Below are 18,840 nucleotides of genomic sequence, written 5' to 3'. Positions count from 1 at the left end.
TTAGCCTCAGCCTCACTCCCTGGAGAGTCACCCAAGCTGGTGAACGTGTGAGCCCTTCATTCCTCGCGACGGCCGAGTAGCATGCCTTGGGGTGGGTGCCCCACAGTTAGTGTGGCGACTCTTCTGGGCTGACTCCAGCGTCTGGCTCTTACACGCGCAGCTGCCGGGAGCGGGAACGGCCAGGTACAGGTTTTGTGCGTGTGCGGCTCCAGCCGGCCCGCTTCCCGTGGGCACCCAGCGGCTGGCTGGGGTGCCCTTGTTCTCAGATCCGTCAGATGCTGCCCCATTGCTTCCTCCCTCCTCTTCCTGCGCCGATTTGTGGTTCGTGGAGATACCTTGTCCCCCGGTTTGCTATACAGGTTTCCCCTGGGCTTTTGCTCTCGAGTTTTCCTGTTCCTCTGTGGGCATTCAGAGGGACTGAGAAATCATGCCGCCCCACCCCATTCACAGAACTGAGTCCTCAGCCGTATGTTTATTTAAACTATTGCATTTGTTCTACAATTCGTGTCACGAGTGAGATCCAGCGCTTCAGCTCCTCGTGTTGCAGGAGATTTGAGTAACAAATTCGTTCTGCAGGCCATCCTCTCAGGCTCAGGAGCCATGCCTAGATTCATGCATCAGCTCTCGTTTGTTAGCTGTTACTTTGAGCAAGTTAATCAACCTCTCTGTTTCAGCCTTCACACGTGTTAAATGGGGATAACGATAGAAATCCCCTCATTAGCTTCCTGTGATAACTAAATGAGCTGATACACGTAGGGCCCCTAGAAAAGTGCCTGGAACATAGTAATTGCTCAGGTGAGTTTGAGTTACTACCGCTTCTCTGCATGTCGGTGTTTAATTCAGCCGGTAGGGATGTTGCAGTCTAACTCTCAGAGGGCGGCCTCACTTCTTTCATTTTGAAATTCTCGGGGCAATGCTTCATCAGCCAAGAATTAACATGCCTTACCATATATCCTCTCTTAAAAGCATTGTTAGTACACTTACACAGACTTGGATTTTACGGGCTATCTATGCTTTGAATATAACTTTGGCCCAGCGTGGCCCTCAGCTCGCTTCTGGGGAGGAGGTCCGCCTGCTGTGCGGGGCCCGCCCCCAGCAAGTGCTGGCCGCTGCGTGCACTGGGACCGACACAGAGCCGCGTGGGTGCGGTGAGGCCGCGCTGACTCCGCCTGCCCTGTGTTGCAGCACCCTGCCCAGCCTGGACGCCCCTTACCCCATGCTGGTCCTGGCCGGCCCTCAGGCCTGCGGCAAACGGGAGCTGGCCCACCGCCTCTGCCGACAGCTGAGCGCTTACTTCCGATACGGGTGAGTCCGCTTGCGGCCGGGAGGCTGAGGGAGGGCGGTGTCGCTAACTGTGGCCGTCCGTCTGACGCAGTTCAGACGCGTGCACGGGGGCTTGTCTGCGTCTTTGCCGTTTATGGCGCGGAGATATACACTGTACTTTTTTTTTTTTTTTTTTACTTTAATCCTGCAAATGTGTAACTTTAATTCAGTGACAGCCGAAATCCCGCTCCAAGGTTAGGAAATACATGTGTTTCAATTAAGCCTAGTGGCGTTGGAACGCGGCTCATCCCGTCGCGGTGCGGGGTGCCAGCACGGCTCACAGGGCTGTGGCGTGTGACACGCAGCCTCTCCCGGCCTCTGCGGAACCCACGCCCGCAGCGCTCGGCTCCCTCATCCCTGCGCCGGCTTCCCCGTTTGAGGCATATTTCAGGAGGGCAGAGGGGGAGCAGAAGGCTTTCTTTTCCTTTCCCTCAGTCAGCACTCAGCACACTTAGTTTTCTGGAACAAGTGTTTTCCTGCACGATTCCCTAATGACCCAGATAAAACAGAGGAAATAGCCAAAAAACTAGAACCATCCAAAAGAAGCCTTCATCTGGATTTGCAGACTTCTGAAAAATTTATGAGAATCAGATTTAGAATGATCACTGTGGTCTTTATATATATATATATATATATATATATATATATATATATATGTTTTTATTGATTTGAGGGAGAGAGAAGCCTGGATCGGCTGCCTCCCGCACGCCCCTTACTGGATCGAGCCCACAACCCAGCCATGTGCTCTGACCGGAAACTGAACCTGAGACCTTTTGGTTCTTGGGAAGATGCTCAGCCAACTGAGCCGCTCTGGCCAGGCATCACTGTGGTCTTTTAAACTGGTTTCCCCCTCTATTTTTCTCTGTATGCAAAGAAATTACTTTCAGATTAGTGGTGTTTGTCCATGAATCGAGGATGTGACTGCGAAGATGTATAGGACAGCCAGAGAAATAAATGCAAATTATTTTCTAATGCGGTTACAGGCAAGTTCCTTCCCTTCAGCTACACATGTTCAAACAATGCAAATACTCTTTAAACAGGCCCATTTATTCAGATATCTAAAACTATATTCCTTGTTCAAACAACCATAGGATACAAATACTAAAGAATAATTTACTCATTAATATGTTTTAAGTACCCTGAAGTAACAAAAATAAATTAAAACTTAATTTTAGAATAAAAACATATAGAATGCCACACACTCATGTAGGAGTACTGAACCTGTCGTAAAAGACAAGTGGAACGCAAAGAATGGAAGGTCAGACTAGGGCGAAGGGGCGCATCCCGATATTGTGCTGATACGTCAACTGGGAACCTTGTAGAAAACCCAAGTGAGGAGGACCAGGGCCTTCTCTGCTTAGAACTCCTTGCACGTCTTGAGTACCAGTTATGCTGCCAATGTTTGGTGGCCTGTCCCTCGTGTTTGCTTGTGGCATGCACTGTGGAGGCACGTGTTCTGGGAGGTATTTATGAACTCATCACACAGACTCTGATCCAGTCCGCCTCTAAGTCCCACCTGGCTAGGCCCCCAGTTATCCATTTTCATTAAGCCCTGTATTTCCCCTAGTAGGATGCTGTTTATCATTCTTGTGGCTGGTTTGTTTAATGTCTGTTTTCAGGGCTCATCTGTAAGCCCGGTGAGGGTAGGGACATTGGGCCATTTATTTTATCTTCTCCTTGTGTTTTGTCTTCTTTTTTTACATCGCAGTGACCCAAGACCAAGGCATTCACTGACATTTTCATGTGCTGAGTTGCATATCCAGATATATAAATATTAAAAACGTAACTGGTGGTATAACAGATGTCGGTGTGGCCGAGAGATTGTGCTCTTGTCTTAGGTTCAACTTTACTGTTTGTTCTTGGTTTTAGAAGTAGGTTGGATGTTCTGTATTATTAGTGGCCTGGAAATACGGATTTCCTGCCTTCAGTCTCTCTATCTCCAGCCTTAATATTAGCACCCAAATCAGTGGCTTCCTGGAAGAGAGCTGGTAACGAGAGAAACACACAACAATACCAGCTTGCCGTTCACCTTCTGGATTTAAGACCCTTTACGTGATCCGAATGGTCATGAAAGAAAAACTTTACTCTTCCTTACATCTGTTTTATAGCATTTTCAATTTTTGTAACCTTTTGCATGATGTTGACTGTCATACAGCAAAGCAAAAGACCACAGCTGTTTAGCCAAATGCCCCGCTATGAGCTACTCCTGCCTGAATGCAGTTCGGTCTAACCTGTGTGTTTACAGATGTGGCAGCCTAGTAGGGGGGTTCACTTAGTCATCCATGTGCATGTGCCGGTGATGAAACTGTAAAACAGGCAGACAGGGGTCCTGTCCTCCCGGCAGCTCACAGTCTAGTATCTGGGTATGTGCTGTCCAACGAGATACTAGTCTGATGGGAGCTAACGAGGGGAGCAAACGCCTCTGTGAGAGAGAAATAGAAGAGGGGTGGGATGTGGGGCGTGAGCGGGGCTTGCATCCCAGAGAACGAACAGGCCCATGTGATTAACCAGAAGCGCACCCTGAGAGAGGCCAAGCCTGAAGCATGAAGGGAGATGGCAGGAGGTAGGACTGGAGAGACACAGCGGTCTGATCATACGGGGCCTCTGAGCAGGGGAGTGTCGTGAGCTCAGCCGAATTTTAGGAAGCACACCCTGTTAGCATGCATTTGGGGGGGGTCGGGGAGGGCAGGCTGGAGACGGGAGACCAGTTAGGATATAGTGACAGGTGATGATGGTGTGCGTTAGAAAGGGGCCTGTCGTTCCTGGAGAGTGGACAGAGCAGTGGCTTCCTGGGATTTGATTCTCAGACACTGTGCTGGAATCTCCGGTGCTGCTGATCTCTTAAGTTGTGTCCAGCACTCCAGAGAACGAAGGTGAATTTGGCAGGTCCGGCAGGGTGTGGCCGTGCGGAGTGGCGACGATATTTCAGACAGTGGTCAGGAAAGGCCTCTGGCTGCGTTGAGGACCCTCCTCAGCACTGAATCGTGGGCTCCCAGCGCAGGTTCGTGCACAGTCTGACCAGCCCTGGCAGCTCGGCGCGGAGCTCACTGCCCTCAGCAGCAGAGGAGCCGGGCCCCGCGCTAGGAGCCGGCCGCCAGCTGCGGGAGTGTAGAGCAGAGGTGCGTGACCCAGCCACAGGGGCTCAAGAAAGGCTTTTTAGGGGCTTGGTACTTAAACTGAGTCCCGAAAGGCAGCGGGCCAGCCAGGTGGAGCGACGAGAGGAACATGCAGATAATGCCCATCGGTCAGAGACAGCATGGAAACACTTGGGTAGGAAATGTGTCAGTAACAAATGTTGTTCTGCTTCCCAAAGTAGGAGTATGTGATGGTGGAGGAGGCGGGTCAGAGGGGCGTAAATGACAAGGAGTGAAATAGTGACGCTGATAATCCAGACTCTATCAGCCCTGCGGGGCACAGCGGCATTTCAAAGCACGGGCTTTCCCCATGGCGCTCCTTTATCACTTATGATTTACGGGTCAATTTCAGTTTTTTCAAATGTACTTTGCACTGAACCACTTCCATTCTGAATTTCAAGTTTGTCGATACGGACTAGATGACCTGTTCTGTGTTTCAGGGCCTGTCACACCACGAGACCCCCTTACTTTGGAGAAGGGGATCGGGTTGATTACCATTTTGTCTCCGAAGAAGTTTTTAATGAAATGGTAAACATGGTAAGAATGTTCTCCTTTATTTTTTATTGCACAAAAAATCCATGCTCTCTGGTAGAATATTAGGAAATAGTGATAAAAGGAACAAATAAATTTTGTGTGTGTTACGAGAGATGTGTTCCGTTGGGTAGTTCTCCCTAATCCACTTAATACATCACTGTTCACATACTGCTTTCATTTTATGATCTTGGAGAACATCTTGTAAGTTTTCAGTAAGTCTGATGAGTCGCTGTTTTAAGAAACTAGGAGTAAAGCACCGTGAGAAATTCTTGTGGTCCGTGTTTATGAGGTGCTCCTGTTACGAGTCAGATTTTACTCAAGACGACGGTTCTGGCCGAGCCGAGGTGACGCGTGGAGCCTGGGAATTGAGCAGTGTAGGGGGTGGGGTGTTCTGTGCAGAGCCCCCACTGTTTGCTCTCAGCGGTGCTTTCTAATTGTTGTGACCTTAAGCACCATATCGTCCTGGTGCATTTCATTCAGTTGTCCTGTCCCGGACACGGGTGCATCCTTAATGGTCCACTGTGACACCCCTGTCTGAGAGGTCGAGCCTGGCGGCCGGCAGCTCACTGGTGACCTGGAAGCCCTTGCTATTAGACTGGAGAAGGTTCCCGATTTCTTTGAGGCCTGCGTCTTCACAATGTGAGGCTGACCACCCTGCATTAGTCTGTTTCATAGGCGCTCTGGGCAATCTGACTCAATTATTTTTTTTCCTGAAACTCTGATAATCTAATTGGTAGTAATTCATGACACCCTTGTTGCTGAGTTCATTTTCTTCATGATAATTTATTTGTTCTTTCTTGAACCTCACCTGCAAAGGGAATCCACACGACCCTTGTTTGTTTTCTCTGTCAGAGTGAGTGCTAAAGACAATATATATCTACCCATGACTCCAGTGAAACTGAAGGAATATCTCATATCTTCGTCACTGCCCATGAGTCTGTAAGCCTTTTTCCCTTCCCCGAGGGCCTTAATGTTATTTATATTATCATTTTTCCATCACCAAATGAATCCTACACCACATTTTCCCGCCTGAAAGGACCAGATTAAGGATGAGTCTCCGTTTCTGCCTTCGGAAGATCACCATCCAACCAGTGATGCTCTTGCAGCTACACCTTCCCTCCCCTCCTCCCCCCTTCCTCCCTCCTTTCTGTGCCCCACCCCCAAGTAATGGACCTGGCTTACACCTCGGTGCACATACGCATGGAGCATTTGAGCATAGACTCTGCAGTTTCTACGCGTTTAAGCTGGAATGACCGGCTGTACACGCATGTTTTCTCTTACATTTGCAGAGAAGCCCAAGTGAGAAAGTCTTACAGTCCCTAGGCCATTTTCCCTCTGACCTTGTCAGAAGTACATCTTGGAAATTCTTTGTAATTTTCTCTCCTGGGGCTCTGTTTTGACAGTTCGGTTTAATGCATCAAGAGCACTCTGGGATTTCATATTTCTAGAAGCTTAAACAGGGATCCGAGGAGTTATCTTGTTATTAGTAAGAAGCGTTCTCTTAAGGCTCCTTGGGTTGAAGGACCCCTCGCTCCCAGAATCAATGTTGACTTCTCTCGTTAGAGTCGGAGGCATTTTCTCCGGGTTTGGCACGCCTGCCCCCGGTACCCAGGTGCCCCCTGATGTCCCATAGCTCAGCTGTCATGCCTGTAATCGAGCCCGGTCCAGGTCCCGTCAGAGATCCCTGTACTTCTGACTCACGTAGTCCCACAGTTCATTCCCGCTACCGAAATCCTCGAGTGTGAGATTCACTCGTTTTTACCCCTCCTGCTGACACGTTACTTCACTCTACTGTCAGTTCCTGCAGCCTGAGGGTTGCTTCTGGCGTCTTCTTTAAAGTGAGCTCAGGACTGTCTGACGCGGGGACAAACCCAGAGATTATAAACTCGAGACACACTGTCAGCTTTGCCAGTCGTGTCCCCACACTCAGCCTTCTGCACACAGAACCCCCCACAGGACACCCACCCACGCGGCCTGCCCTCCCCCCTTACCTGTGCCCCCTGGACAGACAACCCTGGCACACCCCATCTCCACACACCCTCCCCTAGGCACACCCCCCTAGGCACACCCTCCCATAGACTCACCCTCCCCTATGTACACCCTCCCCTAGGCACACACCCCCCTAGGCACACCCTCCTCCCCTAGGCACACCCTCCTCCCCTAGGCACACCCTCCTCCCCTAGGCACACCCTCCCCTAGGCACACCCCCCCTAGGCACACCCTCCCCCAGGCACACCCCCCCTAGGCACACCCTCCCCCAGGCACACCCCCCCCAGGCACCCCCTCCCCTAGGCACCCCCCCCCAGGCACACCCTCCCCTGGGCACCCCCCCAGGCACACCCCCCCCAGGCACACACCCCCCTAGGCGCATCCTTCCCTAGGCACACCCTCCCCTAGGCACACCCTCCCCTAGGCGCACCCTCCCCTAGGCGCACCCTCCCCTAGACGCACCCTCCCCTAGGTGCACCCTCCCCTAGACGCACCCTCCCCTAGGTGCACCCTCCCCTAGGCGCACCCTCCCCTAGGCGCACCCTCCCCCAGGCACCCCCCCCCCCCGGGCACACCCTCCCCTGAGCACACCCCCCCCAGGCACACCCTCCCCTGAGCACACCCTCCCCTGGGCGCACCCTCCCGAGGCACACCCTCCCCTCTGCGCACCCTCCCCCAGGCACACCCCCCCAGGCACACCCTCCCCTGAGCACACCCTCCCCTGGGCGCACCCTCCCCTAGGCACACCCCCCCCAGGCGCACCCTCCCCTAGGCGCACCCTCCCCTAGGCGCACCCTCCCCCAGGCACCCCCCCCCCCCCCCGCACACCCTCCCCTGAGCACACCCTCCCCTGGGCGCACCCTCCCCTAGGCACACCCCCCCCAGGCACACCCTCCCCTGAGCACACCCTCCCGAGGCACACCCTCCCCTCTGCGCACCCTCCCCCAGGCACACCCCCCCAGGCACACCCTCCCCTGAGCACACCCTCCCCTGGGCGCACCCTCCCCTAGGCACACCCCCCCCAGGCGCACCCTCCCCTAGGCACACCCTCCCCTCACACAGATCATCCCCAGCGTGCCCACAAACCCAGTCGCCTACACAGATCTGGAGGCTTCTGAAACTTGACTGTTGCTAGTTATTAAGAAATTCACAGGCCCAGAGAAATGAAAGGAGGATCACTAGCCAGGAGCAGGAGGTCACTTAATCCTAATCCTTAAACATGACCAGGGCTGTTTTATATGCACAAGGACAGTGCAGGAGTCCTCCCCACCCTCCATCCTTCCAGAAAACGTATCTGGGGTTCACAGAGGGAGGCCCGTGTCCCCACAAGTACACGTACAGTGTGTATCTTAAACCAGTCCAAGTGTGCATTTGAAAACAGGGTGAGCCACAGGAAACAAGATAAAGGACGCACCTGACAGAAAATCCAGCTCCCTGCCTGTGTGTATGTTTATCCACCCATCTGCCTGGACATAGTACACAGGTTAAAAGGAGTCCCAGTATTTGATGCGCACAACAAAGAGGGTGTGGCACGGAGGGGGCAAGTTGTTAAGGATACGTGTCGTTGAGCCTTTAGCTTCGAGAATGTACGACATAAACTTCGCCTGATTTGAGGGGAAGGAGTGTCCTCATTTTTCGCAGCAGACGCATCCCAGGCGCCCCCCCCACCCTGAGAGCCACCGTGGCTCCGGCCTCTGCCGCCCCACCCGACAGGCAGTGTCTGGCTCCCACGCACGGCCGGGACGTCGGGGTTCCGGGGGCGCAGGGCAGGCGGGAGGCCCCTGCCCGCGCTGCTCCCCTCGAGAGGCTGCCACTGGCGGGGTCCAGCCTCGGAGCGTCGCTTCAGTGTTTATTTCAAAATCATGCCTCTGAGGAGTCAGTTGCCCACGTTTTTACTCCTGTCGTCAGCCTCCCAACTGAGATTAGACCTAGTGGTTTCACAACCATAATATTGTCAGAGAAAAAGTTGGCAGTTTTGAGAGATGTGGTTTTTTTGTTTGTTTTGTTGTTAATCTTCACCTGAGGATACTTTTCCCGTTGATTTTTAGGGGGAGGAGTGAGAGAAAAACATCGGTGTGAGAGAGACACATTAATTGGTTGCCTCCCGCACGCACCCCGACGGGCCAGGGGATCTAACCTGAGTCCCTTTGGGTTGCAGGCTGACGCTCTAACCACTGAGCCACACCAGCCAGGGCAAGATGTGTTTTTACTTGCATTTTTTTGCTGCTGTTGCAAGGGAACGCAGCTTGGGAACGGCTGGGCTTCCAGAATACAGGCAGATGGCAGTCTTTCTACTTCCGAGGGCAGCAGGGCGCACAGCCGTTCTGTGGGCAGCCTCAGGAAGGCGCCACCTTTATACGGAGAGCAGGGTAGGTCTGCTCCGCACGGCTCGGCCTGGCACCCGAAGGTTCCAGGCTGGCCTGTCACTCACGCCTCGCGCTCGGCGGGGTGTGCAAGCTTTCGAGAGGGGAGGCTCCTCTGGGCCCCTGGTTTGCTGGCAGAGCCGACATGGCTGAGGCCGAGGGCAGGCAAACTGTATGTTTTTCTCTCTCTATTGAAGGTTTGCAGAGCAGGTTTGGCAGGAAGTGGGAAAGTAAGCAAAATGACCTGTTCTGCATTCCACTCTCTCTAACATTTTGTGAGCACAGTATTTCCAAAAACCTATTTTTTTTTTTTTTTTTGGCCAGCAGAGAATCCTGAATAAATTTCTCTATGACAGTTTGATATTAACGTTCATAGGCCCATTGTTTTATCATTGGTAATATTGGTAAGTTTTATGGAATCATATAAAAAAGTAAGACATGAAGTAATTTTCTTTATATTAAATTTCATTATGGCAGCTGTTGCATGAAAATCTTTGTACTTCTCAAATTTCAGGGGAAATTCATTCTAACATTTAATTACGGTAATCACAGTTATGGATTAAGCAGGGACACCATAGAAGGTATTGCCAGAGACGGTTTAGCAAGCTGTGTTCACATGGAAATAGAAGTAAGTGTTTTTCTTTCAATCAACTTATTTTTCATGTGTGTGTGTTTGTATATTTATGTTCGGGGTTGAGGAGGGGCTCCCGTGTGGGTAGCACCCTGCTAGGCCCAAGAGGAATGCCTACAAAAGTGTGAGATTTTAAGTTTGCAATTAGCTTGTGGGAGGCAAGACACCTGAAAAGTTAAATGACAGGAATTAGATGACAATACAAGAAATGTAATACATAATAAATGTCTCACTCACAGTGCATTCATTATGCGTAAAACTGCCGCTCCAGGTTTATTTTCTAAGCTGTTTTCTCATGAAATTGTCCCTTTTCTTTTGAGAGCCCGGGCTCCGTTTCTGTAGAGGGATATTGGAGAAGGCCTGATTCTCACGGTGTGGAGCCGGTCCCCTGCGCCCCCAGGACAGGGGCGGCCCGGGCAGGTGACCCTGTCCCTTCATTCTTCGTGGGAGATGTGCGGGCTGTGCCGCCCTTGACTCCACTTGTCCGCTGGTCGCAGTGTTTCCTGTTAGCAAGTTAGACTTGCAGAATTCAGGGGGTTTCCTCTCCGCCCCAGCACCTCACCTCCCTGCGCTAACTTCCACATTAATCCGCAAGTTTCTCCGAAGTGAAGATCCAGAGTAAAAGCATGAGTATTCCACGCGTGTGTTTTAAAAAATACGGCTTTACTATTTGAATCTTCAAGGACGGTTGTTTTTGTTTTCGAGTCACCTTCACAGACTAACACTTTTGTAGGCAGAAAAAAATATATCCTAAACATGGTTCCATATTAGCCCAAACTTAACGGAAAACCAAAGCCGGCACGTCTAGTATTCCTTTACTACCAACTCTGTCTTTCTTAAAACTTGTTTCCTCCTGACCTCATAGAGCCGGAGACGGTGACTCCTGTTTTGCTCCTTGTGTGGGTGCAGGCGTCCCCAGCTTTGGCGACAGGGGTCACGCTCTCCCAGCTCTTGACTCCTCCTGATCCAGAAGCTCTCCCCTCCCCCGTATTCACCTGTCCCCAGTCGAGCGGTTCTGAGTGCTCCTCCTGGTTCACGGCCTTCCCCCCCTGGAGCCTTCTCCTGCTCATTTCCAAGAGGTTTCGTTCCTAAACCAGGCTTTGTTCCCGATTCTCTCCAGCGAAAGCATTTTCCCAACCTGTTCTTGTCATTGACTCTTTTAGAAACTGCTTTTCTGAAAGCCTGTATTTCTTCCCCTGAAATTTTAAAACAAAGATGTTGAACACTGAGTTAAGCTATCAGGGGTAGGATTGAGCTGGAAAGAGCTGAAGGGTCCATTTGGAGTAACTCTCTCATTTCGCTAATGAGGAGACTCGTGCTCAGGTGAGGGTTGGCGTGGGTCTGCTGGGGCCGGGGCCGCAGCCCTGACCCTGCTCCCAGGCCTCACCCCGCCCCCAGGCCTCACCCTGACCCCACTAACACCACTACCTGCAGCTGCTTCTGCCGTGAGTTCCCGGCATCACCGCGTCCTGAGCTCAGCCTTCGGGTAGCCAGGCAGGTGGCTGGCTGGCTGAGGAACAGCTAGAGTCCCAAGGAGATGACAGAGGGTAACAGAGGAGCATTTTCTCTCTGGTAAGATCTTTGTCCTGATGCTGCCAGGATGCCTTTTGAAATGTAGAACTGAAGCTACTTTTTAGTCATAAAGATGTAGTACCACCTTGTGTGGATTTAGCAGGTTTCTTTTTGGACGGTCATACTCATTAGATTGAGTAGTTAGAGGGTACCTGGTGGAATGAATTCTTATATTTCCAACAATAATTTAATATTTGATGACCAGGGAGAAGTAACCCAAATCCAATTATAAGATATTTACAGGGAAATAATAGCTAATTATAGAGATAAAAAGAAATTCTTCAATTTAACCCTACTGATGATATCTTATGTTTTCAGGCATCGCCAGAATGATTTCTAAATCTTGTATCTGTTTCTAAGTTATCTTTTTTTTTAATGTGTAGGGTGTGAGAAGTCTGAAGCACACCTATTTTGAGCCTCGGTATATCCTGGTGCTACCCATGAACAAGAAAAAGTATGAGGGGCACTTGCGGAGAAAGGGATTATTCAGTCGTATAGAGATTGATTCTGCCGTCTCCAGAGTGGACTATTATATTAAAATTAATCAGAATTTTCCAGGATTTTTTGATGCAGTAATCAATGCAGGTTGGTAACTTTCAGTGAAGTTTTATTTCTGAGGGTATATTATTATTGTTGGCTAAATGCGGTTACTTGTGATTGTAGGACTGCGGCCCTGTTTCCTTGCTGGCTCTCTGGCAGGTGTTGTCCTCAGTCCTGGGGATGTCCCCTGGTCCTGTCCTTGTCTTGGGATCATCCTAGAACTCTGCCTACCACAATATTCATAAAATTAAATGGAGCTAAAAATAAATTACTGTCAACAGCTGCAACTTGATTGCACTTTGATAGGATTCTGGTGCCTTAATGTGCTCTCTCTCATTTACTGTAGATGATCTGGATGTTTCCTACCAACAGCTGAATCAACTCGTTAAAGAATACCTTGGACTTGGTGAGGAAACCCCCAAGAGTTTTGCTCCAGCTGCAGGTACTGTCCTAAGCATTTGGTGCCAGAATTTGTGTGTGTGAGGAGAGGGAAAAAAATCTTTGAGTGGTTATTTGAGAACTTATCAACCAGGCTCAAGCTGCTTCTAACTCCTTAATCCCCATACTTCCTCTGGGGCGATCCTCCCCACAGACGAGCTGCATGGAGTCAGCCCTCTGGGCCTGCACCTCTGCTTGCCTTGGTGATCACAGTGGAACTCAGAGGACTGCCCTTCAGGGACATGCAGGCAGTGCCTAGGAGTCGGCAGTAAATCAGGCCTGGTCAGCCTCATAGGTCAGAACTCAGCCTTCCAGAGGTTTAGCTCCCATGGGGTCCCTTGAGGTGGTGATCTGCTTGGCGGGCTTGTATTTAGCATTGTTTTAGTGCAAGAGATTTCTTCCCGGTTTTCTCTGAATGGCCCTAGTCCTCAGAAGGTTGCCCCACAGAGTGTAGTGGGGAGAGCACCCGTCAGAGCCTGTGAGCCTGGCCCTGCCCTGACGCTCCGTCGGGCAAGCTGCTCAGCTGTTCTGAGCTTCAGCACTGACTTCTAAATGGGTTTAATGCTCCCCACCTGCCTCATGGGTCGTGCGTGAGCAGCAGTGATGTAGGATATGAGAGTGCATCTCCTTGGAATCTAGGATCCTAAGCCCTGAATTAGAATTTTGGAACATGAGTAATTTGAAATGTATTTAAAAGTTCCCCCAAATGCATCTCACACTCACTGGGATGGCTACTATAAAAAACAAACAAACAGAAGAAAGTAACACATGTTGGCAAGGATGTAGAGACACTGGGAATGTAAAATGGTCTAGCTGCTCTGAGAAAACAATATGGTGGTTCCACAAAAAATTAGAAGTAGGATTACCATAAGACTCAGCAATTCCACTTCTGAGTACATACCCCAGAAGAACTGAAAGCAGGGTCTTGAACAGGTATTTGTACACCTGTGTTCATAGCAGCATTGCTCACAATAGCCAAAAGGGAAGCAACCCAAGTGTTCATCAGAGAATGAATGAATGAACAAAATGTGGTGGATACATGCAACGGATCTCTATTTATCCTTAAAAATGAAAGAAATTCTGACACATGTTACAACACGAATAAACCTTGAGAACATTATGCTAAGTGAAATAAGCCGGTCGCAAAAGCACAAATACTATATGAGTCTGCGTATAGGAGGTCAGCCTCTTAGAGACACTAGGCCGGTGGTGCCAGGGGCTGGGGGGGGGGGGGGGAGTCCTTGCTCAGCAGGTGGTTTCAGTTTTAAAGGATGAAGAGAGCTCTGCAGGTGGGTGGTGGTGATGGCTGCACAATGCTGTGAATGTACTTATGGCCAATGAACCGGGCCCTCTGAACACGGTGAGCACGGTAAATTTTATGTGGCGTGTGATAATGATAATAAAACAGAAGGTGCCCCCAGTGGACGAGCCACATTCAACTGCTAACTCGAGGCGTCGCTGCCGTGTGGCTGTCCCACAGCTCTGTGCGCACGTGTTTTCTAGCCTTCCTAACCCTGACCAGGCAGGACTTTGCCTGCGAGCGTGCGTCCCGGCCGGGCGGGGACAGGCCAGGTCCCCATCCCGCCAGTTAAACTCACTGCTGTTCTGCAGCCGTGCGCACTTGCCCAGGTCAGGCGCCCCGTGCTCGGGGGCGAGGCGGTGACACCCAGCACCCAACAGATGATGACAGTTTCCCTCGTGTGTGTCCCTTAGGAGATCGCGGCCCGAGTACTTTCTATAGGTCACCCGAAGGAAGTGTGCCCTGCCTGAAACAGGCACGAGCGGAGGAGCGGGGGCTGTGCGCGGCCGAGGGGCCCATCGGCGCATTTGCCCAGCGCCGCCCTGACCCCGCGCATCAGGCGGCGGCCTTTAGAAACCCGTGCCCTGCCGAGGCTTCCACAGCTTGATGGAAGTTTCTCTTGAGGAAATCTGCCTCCCTTTGTTTTAAACCTCTGCCAGCCCAGCGACTTTCCGATCTTTAATTTGGCCCCCTGGGTGGGCCTGTCCCCATGAGGGCTGTCCCTTACGTTAGAACACACTGCCCTGGTCCCGGAGCCAGGCCCATCTCCCACTGTAAATTAATAAATTGGTGTTCTGGCTTTTAAATCAGCCCCTTGCGGGTTCGGATAAACATGAGTCAGTCCCCCGAGCCTGACCAGTTCTGAGTAACGGAGAAAAGCATGCTCCTGCATTGGTGGCCCTGGAGGCACCTCTGAATGGAGGCGAGTGTGCGGGACTTGTCTCTGCGCTGACAGCCAGCCGGGGCTTCATCTCCATCGTTTCTTATTGCACAACCACCCAAAACTCTGACCAGATAATGTGTGCATAGGAAAATGGACTCCCATTTTTAACTGTTATAAAACTTCATTTTTTTGGACTAATTAGGTTAGCCTTGTCTGACTTAATGAAAAGTATGAATTACAGAATTTGTAATGCTCAGATCATTTAATAACTGAAACAGGGCCATCCAGTGTTCGACTAACAGAATTGCACCTTTACAGAAGTAGGTGGGAGTGTTTGTGACTAATATATTAAATCACTAACTCCACCTGCCCCTGTTTTTCTGGCAGGTTTAGAATTTTAGAAAATAATGTGTTTTTCTTAAGGAGCCAAACACCTTATCTTATTTATACAGTTAATCTGTGAAGGAAATTATTTTTTCTCTCATTTGATGGTTTAAGGATGAACTTAACTTTGTGGAGGCCAAACGTTATTCAAGAGAGTATTAAAAAATCCTCATTAACATAGTTCTGTTCTAAGCTTCTACAGTGTCTCTAGTGGCCCGGGAGTAGAGCCAGGGGCCTCTCTGGGAAGCATTGCCAAGGAGCCTGAGCCCGGTGTTTACAGGCTCACTGCAGGGGCGGCCCCAGCATGATCACCTCCAGGTGAATGTCATGATTCCCAGCAGGGTCGTCGCCTCAGGCCCTGCTGGCTCTCACCTCTGCCTGGCTCTGAGCTGGAGCACTCTGATTTTAATTTCTGTAGTTAAGGTATATTTGTATAAATACTTGTATTACTTATATAAGTGGGACCGCCCTAGAAACAAAAATCAATAATTTCAGGATAGTGGAATATTTTATATATATAATTGAGCTATCAACAGTAAGAGAGTGGAATTTAAAAACATAGCATTCTGTGAAAGACAATTTTGTCTGAGCAGTTAGAAAACTGGACTAGAAATAGGAAGCCTTAATTTTGTATTCTCAATGTCACCAATAATAATTAATTTAGAAAAATCACAATCCCGTTGCTTTAAAAAATGTAATATTATGGCCCTAGCTGGCTTTGCTCAGTGGTTAGAGTGTTGGCCAGTGGAATGAAGGGTCCTGGGTTCGATTCCAGCCAAGGGAACATACCTTGGTTACAGGCTCAATCCCCGGCCCTGGTTGGGGTGTGTGCAGGAGGCAACCAATCGATGTGTCTCTCTCATATCAGTGTTTCTCTCTCTCTCTCCCCCCCTTCCACTCTCTCTGAAAAGCAAGGGAAAAAAATATCCTCAGATGAGAATTAAAAAATAATAATATTATGGAACACTGTTCGAGTCTGGCCTTCCAGAGCTGAGGGTCCCCAGCTGGGTTAGACCATCTCTGTTATGTGTGAGGCTTCAGTACACACAGGAACCTGATGGCAACGGCATTGTTTTCATAGAAACAGGGATCCTGTATCAATGCAAACTGGAAATTATTCCCCGACATTTGAAGTAATAATAGATGATTTTTATCTCTAATAGTTCTATGTTGCGTACTTGTAGCTGAGGATTCCATTTAATTTCTACTCTAACGACGAGAGTGGCACAGAGTGGTAAAAGTAAGCCTAGGTTATCAATCCTGAGTATAGCAGGTTATGAGCCTCGCCCCAGAAATGTAAGCCTTCAGCAGGGGAGAAGCTAACTGAACCTTTATTTAATGCATGTATAAAATGGTAACTCTAGGTACAGAGTAATTATAAACCCCTGAGATCTTTAGATATGCCATTAATTAAAAGTGTATGTCAGTTAAGGTACAAAATTGTCTTATTTTTTTCCTATGGCAGTGCAGGTAAATATTCATTTCTAAAGTATGCAGACTAAGAAAACCTGAGTAAACAATATAGTTTGTATAAAATTAGGAAAACTCATATTACAACTCAGTGTAAGGGGTATCTTTACCCTCGGTGTGTCTCTATACAGCCTGCTTCTGGAATAGTCAGTGCTTCCAGTAAAGCTTTTACTTTAAATATGTTCTTATTGATTTCAGAGAGAGGGAGGGAGAGGGAGAGAGAGACAGAGAAACATCAATGATGAGAGAGTCATTGATCGGCTGCCTCCTGCACACCTCTAACTGGGGATCGAGCCCACACCCCGGGCATGTGCCCTGACCGGGAATCGAACCCTGACCTCCTGGTTCATAGGCCGATCCCCAACCACTGAGCCATGCCAGCTGGGCTCCAGGAAAGCTTTTTAAAAGCTGATCCCACTTGCACCCTGAGATCTCACTCTAGAGATCATAAAATGAAATTATATTCTCAAATCATTATTCAGAATTCTGACTAATAATAGAGGAAATTGATGATGGTGATGGGTCCAACGGGAAACTGATCAACTTACTGGTCCATAAAGTGGTGCCTTTATCTCTAATAAAGGGCATGGTACCATTTGCCAGTTATATGAACTGTTAAACTGTGAAGGTGAGGGGCGGGGAATCCTGTATGTGTGAAACCTCGAGGACTTCAAGATGGAAAAAACCTTCAGCATTGGGCTTCATTCTTATTATATTTTTCAATTTTTTTATTGTGGTAAAAAGAAATAACATTTGCCATTTTGACCATTTTAAGTGTACAACTTAGTGTCATTAATTACATTCACAGTGTTGCCTAACCATGACCACTATTTCCAAAATTTTTTTAAAATTTATCTTTATTGTTGAAAGTATTACAGATGCTCCCTTTCCCCCCATTGATCCCCTCCACCCCGCATCCACCCCACCCCCAGGCCTTCCCCAGACCAATGCCTGTGTCCATGGGTTATGCTTATGAACATATAGGTTCTTTGATTAATCTCTCCCCAACCTACCTTCCCTCTGAGATCTCTCAGTCTGTTCCATGCTTGTTTCTAAAATTTTCCATCACCTCAAACAGAAACTCTATCTCCACTAAGTAACAGCTCCTCCCTGGGCCCTGGTAACCTTTAGTCTATTTTCTGTCTCTATGAATTTGCCTATTCTAGATATTTCCACTGTTATTACATCTTGTTCTAACCTGTTTCGTGACTAAATTTGTGTTTTAATTTATAAGCAGTATAAACTAGGGAGATACGAATGATGAACAGGGCATCCCCCAGAAACCCCACCGAGAGGCAAGCTTTTTCCTGCCTCCCCAGCCAAGACTTCTTGTTTGACGGGGTGCCAAGGGCACAGCACCTCCACTAAGAGGTTCAGTGAGAACCAGAGTGTCCAGGCTCGTCTTGCTTTGGAGGGGAGAGGGGATGGCAGCCAAGAGCCTGGTTCGTGTCTGGGGATGGCCCACCCGGGGGCCACCTCGGAGGCCTGTTTGACTGGAGTCTCTAAGTAGCAGGTCTCCCCCAGAGCGAGCTGAGACTGTGCTGCCTCCGAGCACTAGCGCGGCAGAGCCGTGGTCTTCGGGCTGGGCTAAGCTATGTGGACCACTAGAGCACAACTGGGCTTCTATCCTAAACAAGCGCTTGCTGGGGTGTGGTGCCCCTGAGACTGTCTGTGAGACCCGAGTCACTCAGAACTCTCGGCGAACACAGGAAGCAGTCCCCTTTGCCGCATCGCCATCGTTGGTGGCCTCTGAGAGCCATTCTGGATGCCAGGGTAGATTCGGAGGGAAAAGGGCAGCCCTGGGGGTGAACAGGACATCCTGGGAGCAGCAAGTCTGAGCCATGGTGCCTTAGGGTGTCATCGGACCTACTCTTTCCTTCCTTCTTCCAGACAGCCCTTATTTGCTGAGTGCAGCCTCATGCACCTTGCTGGGTGTTGGTGAACTGGCATGACTCCCACAGAGCTCAGTTTCTTTGAGGGGCTGCCATTAAACAAGGAAACACATCGGACTTTGATGTCCATCTTCTAGTGTGTGCCGCTGAAAGCAGCCTTGGCCTATAAGGTGGTGAAAATTTAAACCTCATTTGCTTAGGAAATTTTCTTGCCCCTCTCAGACCTGGATATAGATTTTGGTTCTGTGACGAAGCCTCTTTATGTTTATTCATTAAGGTTCATGTTTTCAGTTGACTAAGGCTGTTCTAAATTCCACTAAATAAGAGAATTCTAGGCACTTAGTGCCCCAAGGAGAAGGAAAGGTTATTCTCCTATATGTGTAATTT

The 18,840-nt window shown here is 49.5% G+C and overlaps 1 protein-coding gene across 2 annotated transcripts in view; it reads left to right on the top strand.

Annotated features, from left to right (window-relative positions):
• LRGUK (leucine rich repeats and guanylate kinase domain containing) overlaps positions 1–18,840 on the top strand; it is a 90,311-nt gene that overhangs the window by 39,662 nt on the left and 31,809 nt on the right. For both annotated transcript variants that reach the window (XM_087821011.1, XM_087821010.1), the window contains exons 11-15: positions 1,186–1,305; positions 4,898–4,994; positions 9,858–9,971; positions 11,930–12,131; positions 12,433–12,528. In XM_087821011.1, the coding sequence (XP_087677137.1) occupies positions 1,186–1,305; positions 4,898–4,994; positions 9,858–9,971; positions 11,930–12,131; positions 12,433–12,528 (629 nt within the window). The remainder of the gene's footprint in view (positions 1–1,185; positions 1,306–4,897; positions 4,995–9,857; positions 9,972–11,929; positions 12,132–12,432; positions 12,529–18,840) is intronic.

Source organism: Miniopterus natalensis, chromosome 10, assembly GCF_054644295.1.
Source record: "Miniopterus natalensis isolate mMinNat1 chromosome 10, mMinNat1.hap1, whole genome shotgun sequence".
Lineage (NCBI taxonomy): Eukaryota > Metazoa > Chordata > Mammalia > Chiroptera > Miniopteridae > Miniopterus > Miniopterus natalensis.
The sequence above is the reverse complement of the archived record's forward strand: the minus strand, read 5'-3'. Positions and strand labels throughout refer to the sequence as shown.